The sequence below is a fragment of the Magnolia sinica genome, chromosome 9 (assembly GCF_029962835.1).
Source record: "Magnolia sinica isolate HGM2019 chromosome 9, MsV1, whole genome shotgun sequence".
NCBI lineage: Eukaryota > Viridiplantae > Streptophyta > Magnoliopsida > Magnoliales > Magnoliaceae > Magnolia > Magnolia sinica.
In genome coordinates, this window is record NC_080581.1 from 74405342 (window position 1) to 74411989 (window position 6648).

Below are 6648 nucleotides of genomic sequence, written 5' to 3' on the forward strand. Positions count from 1 at the left end.
ACCGAAGCGGGAACTGGAGTGGTGACTACGGAATCCGACTCGACCGGCCTGTTGCACAATGAACCAATAAACGCTTACCAGTTTGACACGTGCACAACGGAAATTATAGTACTCCCGCGGACTACCATCCGCTATCATCCACACATCACGGATTCGGAATCTCAATCTGCCTCCAAAATATGCGAAATTCTCGATCTCGCGATATATTGTCGGTATCTCGACAGTCTCCAATCCAGTACATCACCCCACATTTAACTGCGTCTTCTCAACAGAAGCTGCTGACGTGTACCTTTATCGATGCAGAACCGTCCACGTACACCCGCTTTACGGCCCGATCTTACGCCAGCTGTCCCTCGGGTCCCACATGGTCTGAAAACCAGCTGGTTTGCATTTATTGGCTGCAAGAATATAAACCGCGGTTCCGAATCTAACCCAAGAAGGTAACCATGGTTAAGCGGAGACGGAATGTCGTACGGCTTTCCTGTGCGTGTATGAACAAATGTTACTAGAGCTAACTGCATTGGAGTTATACTCGGAAGCACATGTGCCAGATATGGTTACATGTTAGAAATCCAGTCCGTTCATAATGTATTTAGAGGTTTTGTACGTTTATGTAAAAAAATTCATTATGATCCACTCATCAAGTGGGGCACACTAGGACTGAAAAGAATGGACAGTTGAAAATACGAACCAGCAGTCTGCTTTAGTCTTGCATGTGCGGCTTACGTCATTAGTAGATCATGTTAACCTTTGTGCAAGGAATGCTTTGTGGGCCAATTTATCGGTGGCCAGGTTTTCCAGAACGTGTGACGGGCTGGCACGTGTTATTGCGAGTAGGCTTCTGACCATACTCGCGTGAGTAGCATTCTCATCTCTCTTCCGTATATATAGACGACCGACGCTGAATTTCATTTTTTTCTAATTCAGAGAGAGAAAAGGGAAGGCATCGCCTTTCTGCATCTTCCGGCGACCGGAAATCTCATCTCCCGCCCTTTTCTCGCCGGGATCTGGCCTGAATCCCGATCTGCGATCAGATTTCGTCAGATCGTTGTCAGATGCGACGGGAATTCATGGAAGATCGAAATATATGAGGTTTCTGTATCTGATCTCTCCGCCCGTTCGTCCTTCCGGAGAAGAGATTTCAAGATAGGGTTTGTTCTCTCTTGAAATGCCGCTGTAGAGGGGGGTTTCTCTTGGAAAATGCAGGCATTTTGAGGTTTTTTTGGAGAGATTCGAGGTAAGAATCGTTCAAGAACTGTAGAATTTCTGCAAAAATCGGAGGAGAAAATTCTCATATTTTTAAACAGGATTTTTCGCTGAAATTTGAGGCATTTTAGGAGTGATTCTGGTTAGAATCGGTCTGATTCGTTCGATTTTGTTGTGTTTTCTTTTTTTAGAGATTGGTTGATTTAGATTGTTGGGAGCGGATATGAGATTGTGATTTTTAGAGTTTACTTCCGTTTCTCAGCAGCTGCATTGATTGTAAATCTGTAGTTTCGATCAAGGAAAGATCGAATCTGCATCTTCTTGATTTGAACAGCCGGCTGTTGATGCGAATTTGTATCTGAAGCTGACCGTTTGGATGTTGTAAGGGAGTTGGTGTTGTATGTATGGGGGAATATAATTGGAGGGGCCAGTGCGACGATGTGTAGATTAGAGAAGTCGGGGAAATCTGATTGTGTTGAGAGGCAGAGACAGATGGGTCTGAAATCCTTTGGGGAGACGACGAAGGCAGAGAAATCCAAGGGTCCGACGGTCACTCGGGGCCGAATGAAGCTGTGGATGATCCGTGCAACGACCACGGTCCTGCTCTGGACTTGCGTCGTCCAGCTGACTGCGTTGGGGGAGATGTGGGGCCCACGAGTGCTGAAAGGCTGGCCTTCTTGCTTCACACCGTCTGATTCATCCTTGGCGGTGAAGTCGTCTTCGATTCCTGAGAGGATCGCACTTCCTCCCAAGAGTATGTTCCTGTAACCCTGCAGCAAAAAAAAAAAAAAAACCCTTGCATTTTTTTATTGAATTTATTTTTTTCATTGAAGAATCTGCCCAAATCCTTTTATCTTGTTTTTGTTGGATGTGTATCATTTTTCAAAATCTCATTTTGCAGGCCACAATAATAGATTTTTGGCCCAAAAGATGCTAGCTAGAGATGTCTGCACACTGCCAACTTGCCACTATATTGGGGAAAAATCATGAGCTCTTGCTGATTTTTTATTGTTCAAGGAGCTCTCTCTCCATTACTAAGTTAAATGTATATGAATCAGTTCTTGTACTTGGTTTCTGGGATCTTGGCAATTCGGCTATGTACTGCTGCGTACATTATATGTCCCTTTATACCAAGATTTTAAACAATAATGTTTCTGCAGCTATGCTTGTACTTGGATTTGGGTATCCTGAATCTCACCCTGTAGTATTCTATGGCAGTTTTATCTTAAACTCAAAAGCTATTATGTTTATCTTTACTTCTTATTTCTTGAGTGGACATTTGCTTTGCTTTTATTTGATTTGTTGTATGAAAAATAAAATATCATTGAATTGGTGATTCCTGCGGTTCTCTGTTTTATTGGTGTCTGCCAAGATCTAGTCAATTTGTATCATCTACGGTCTCATTAGTTTTCTTCTGTTTACTATATGCTTGGTGAAAATTGGGTGGTTTCAATATTAATTCGTTATCTGAAATCCATGAAATGTGTCCTGTAGGGGTTTACAAGAACAATGGTTATTTGATGGTTTCTTGCAATGGAGGGCTTAATCAGATGCGTGCAGCGGTGAGTGTTCTGCTGTTAGCATCACTATTTTCCTTTTGGCTTGACAACCATTTCAGTCTTTCATATATCCAAATTATATGCTCATGGGCTGTCCCATTTTCACCCTGCTCCATAGATTTGTGATATGGTTGCCATTGCAAGATATTTGAATGTGACGCTTATAGTACCTGAGCTGGACAAAACCTCATTCTGGGCTGATCCAAGGTATGTTGTTGAGTCATCATGATTACAATAGTTGTCGTAACCTTGCAAGCTTTTAAGATTAATGATGAGGTATATTTTGGAAGTGCCATATGACTCATATATTGCGTCCTGTTGCCTAGTTTTCCTTTAAAAAAATTATTTCCTGTTATGGCAGCGAGTTCAAAGACATATTTGATGTTGACCATTTCATTACATCCTTGAGAGATGAAGTTCGGATACTTAAAGAATTGCCGCCGAGGCTAAAGAGAAGAGTGGAGCTAGGAATGGTATATTCCATGCCACCCATCAGTTGGTCTAACATTTCTTACTACCTTAATCAGGTCAGTTTACTGTTCCTTGGCTGTTTAGCCATAAAGCCTTTTCGTTTCTTGTTATTTTCCAGTCTGCATGAAGACAGCTGATGATTCTATTCATTTGCGAGCAGATTCTCCCATTGATACAAAAGCACAAAATTGTGCATTTGAATAAGACTGATGCCCGTCTTGCCAATAACGGCCTACCCATAGAGATTCAGAAGTTGCGTTGCCGGGTAAATTTCAGTGCTCTACGCTTCACTTCCCAGATAGAAGAGTTGGGGAGAAGAGTCATCAGGCTGCTAAGGCAGAACGGCGGCCCCTTTTTGGTCCTCCATCTCCGATATGAAATGGATATGCTTGCATTCTCTGGCTGCACTCATGGTTGCAATGATGAAGAGGTTGAGGAGTTAACAAGAATGAGGTAAGCTTGAAAATTTCTTTTTCCTCTTCTTTTTCCAATGAAAATACTCTAAAACCCATTTGGCAATTGAAATGCCATCAAACATTTTCTGATTGCAATTCCTGCAAATCTGATTTCAGGTATGCATACCCCTGGTGGAAAGAGAAAGTTATAAACTCCGACCTGAAAAGGAAAGATGGCCTCTGCCCCTTAACCCCGGAGGAGACTGCCCTAATTTTGAAGGCTTTGGACATTGACCGTAATGTCCGCATCTACATTGCAGCTGGAGAAATATATGGTGGTGAAAGGAGAATGTTGAGTCTATCATCAGCATATCCCAACTTGGTCAGTAGCTGGAAATTATAACAGTTGTTAGGTTTTGATTTTTAAATATTCTGTCCTTCCTGCACTTACAAACTGCTTTAATTCAACAAAACAGGTGAGAAAGGAGACGTTGTTGGAATCTTCGGATCTGAGGCTTTTCCAGAACCACTCGTCTCAGATGGCAGCGCTGGATTATTTGGTGTCACTAGAGAGTGACATCTTTGTTCCTACATATGATGGCAACATGGCCAAAGTCGTGGAAGGCCATCGCAGGTAATGTAATATGCTGATTTCTAAGGATGATTATTTCCCTTTTAATATTATCTAGTTATTAATTTGCCACAAAAGCATCTATCAGCATACTATGCATAGGGCCTGCTTGAAACGTGGGATTAAATGGTATGGAATTGCATTTGGTGGAACTAACACCATTATTGCATAATGATTATAAGTCTGGAAATGCCATGGTATTTAGACCATTTGATCCCACATTTGGGATTAAATTCTTCGGGAAAAACAGTATTAAGTGAAATCAACGGACCAGATTTCACAACTGATGCCGGTCACCTGCATGCATATGTCACTCAATTGTCATGTGTAGAGGGTGCATATGCATGGATGTCATGGATAAAACACATGCATCAACGTGGGGCCCACAGTTGCAGTGTATTTCAAAATCCACCAGAAATCCCACCATATCTCCTGATGGGACTGGATTAACTAGATTAATCCAACCCTTCCCGTCGATTCCAAACACCAGATGGAATTTATGTTGGACCCAATGTAATTCCATACCACCTAATCTCACATTCCAAACAGGGGCTCTTTCTGCATTTCAGCTGCCATCTTTCCATCATCATTGTCCTGACAATTACTGAAGGAACAAATGCCGCATCAAATTCCCTTACTTCCTATTCATCTCTCTTTTGTTGAACTTATCAGTAACAGTCTTTTTTGTACACATGTGATGTACTGTGGATCATCTGTGTTCTTCTACATTGTGTGGTCCATGTCCCAAAATTCACACTGGTTGGACTGTAGCTGCCCTTTGAAGGGAGTTGTTTTCGGGAAGAGCGGGATGTACTGTTGATCATCTGTGTTCTTCTACCTTGTGTGGTCCATGTCCCAAAATTCACTGGTTGGACAGTACCAGCCCTTTGAAGGGAGTTGTTTTTGGGATGGGTTGGGTTAAGGTAAGCATGGTTGACTCTTTACCCAGGGGTTCTCCAGCAGAATGGTTGGGACATAAATCGATGAAATGCTATATAGCCTAACCCCTAAAATGAACCTTTTGTTTGGGTTTTCTGAGTCGGTTTCTATACTTTTAACACCGTTCATCCAGTCTGAAAGGGAAACCTTTGTTGTTGCTTCTTCCCCCTCCCCCCAAATGGCCCCAGATCATTAGGTTTCAGGAAGACGGTTCTGTTGGATAGAAAGCTTCTTGTCGATCTGATAGACCGCTACAATAACGGCTCTTTGAGCTGGAATGAATTCTCCTCTTCCGTGAAGGAAGCTCACGCCAGTAGGATGGGAAACGCAATGAGCAGAACTGTGATACCTGATAGACCCAAAGAAGAAGACTATTTCTACTCGAATCCAGAGGAATGTCTGCATCAGACCTATGAGCCGTCGATCAGTAGTACATGATGTGCTAGTTTCAACATCTCTAGAGGGTTTCCAAGAGTCGCACCATCAGCACCGTTCGTCCCTATTTTTTCAGAAGAACACACAGATCCAGTTCTCTCTGAGAGGTCCTCGGGACCCACCAGAAGAAAGAGAGACGAGCTGCGAGGAAGACATAATTGGGGGCAAGCTCATAGAAAACACGTGGGGAGAGGTTCTCCAAAAGCAGCTGGGGTACATATATTATAACCTTTTTTATAATTTATAATTTTGCAAATAATATCTCAATTCTTGTATAGAGCTATCCCCCCAGCCGACAGCTGCTGCATGTACAACATAGCAGATTCAAATAGAGAGATTCTCAGCCGTTTGTTTTTATTGTTTATGGAGATTTGTGGAGAGAAGGTCAGTTGCCCTCTTCATCCCATTCCTGAATTTTTCTTCTTTCTTTCCTTGTTCTGGGTTCTTTATGTTCTTAAGATACGGATACTAGTACGCAGTACTCGGCCGGACATGAATCCGGAAGTTGTATGCAAGAACACCACATATTTTCTATTAGTTAGCGATGCTACTTATGTTTTCTATTTTGTTTTCCAAAATAAAACATGGGACCCATCCCATTAAAAGACCGGAAGCCATTGATGTGGAATTGTAGGGTTCACCTCGGGTTTAACATCCAAAAGAGAGATTGTTTTTCGCGGCCCCCTCCCCATCAGTTGCCCTGGAAACCTACCAGATTGGAAGACCCTAGCCCGTCTAGGGCGGGCTGACAACAAGAATAAGGGAGTTGAGGGAAAAAGAGTGCTGCAGCAACAGTTTTCACATTCGAGCGATTAAACGGCTATTCACCATTTGAGTTGGGCCCATTGATCAATTGGTTCTTCATCATTGCAGTTGTGTCCATTAGATCAAATGGTCCGTTTCACCAATCCATTGTCCGAAACTGGTATATATAGACAGCCCATCTTGGGCTGTGTATACGTGCGGGATAATTCTAGTCCAATGGGATTTATTTATACCATATGCAGATAGC

The 6648-nt window shown here is 42.5% G+C and overlaps 1 protein-coding gene across 2 annotated transcripts; it reads left to right on the top strand.

Annotated features, from left to right (window-relative positions):
* The first annotated feature begins 926 nt into the window (after window positions 1-926).
* LOC131255695 (rhamnogalacturonan I rhamnosyltransferase 1-like) lies at window positions 927-6199 on the top strand. Of its 2 annotated transcripts, XM_058256483.1 has the most exons (9): window positions 927-1237; window positions 1398-1960; window positions 2701-2768; window positions 2884-2972; window positions 3127-3292; window positions 3397-3689; window positions 3809-4013; window positions 4108-4265; window positions 5390-6199. In XM_058256483.1, exons 2-9 carry the CDS (start codon window positions 1645-1647, stop codon window positions 5637-5639), a joined length of 1545 nt encoding a protein of 514 aa, XP_058112466.1. In that variant the 5' UTR covers window positions 927-1237; window positions 1398-1644; the 3' UTR covers window positions 5640-6199. The 2 variants fall into 2 exon arrangements, with proteins under 2 accessions (XP_058112466.1, XP_058112465.1); XM_058256482.1 differs by having other exon boundaries at window positions 927-1960.
* The last annotated feature ends 449 nt before the right edge of the window (window positions 6200-6648 follow it).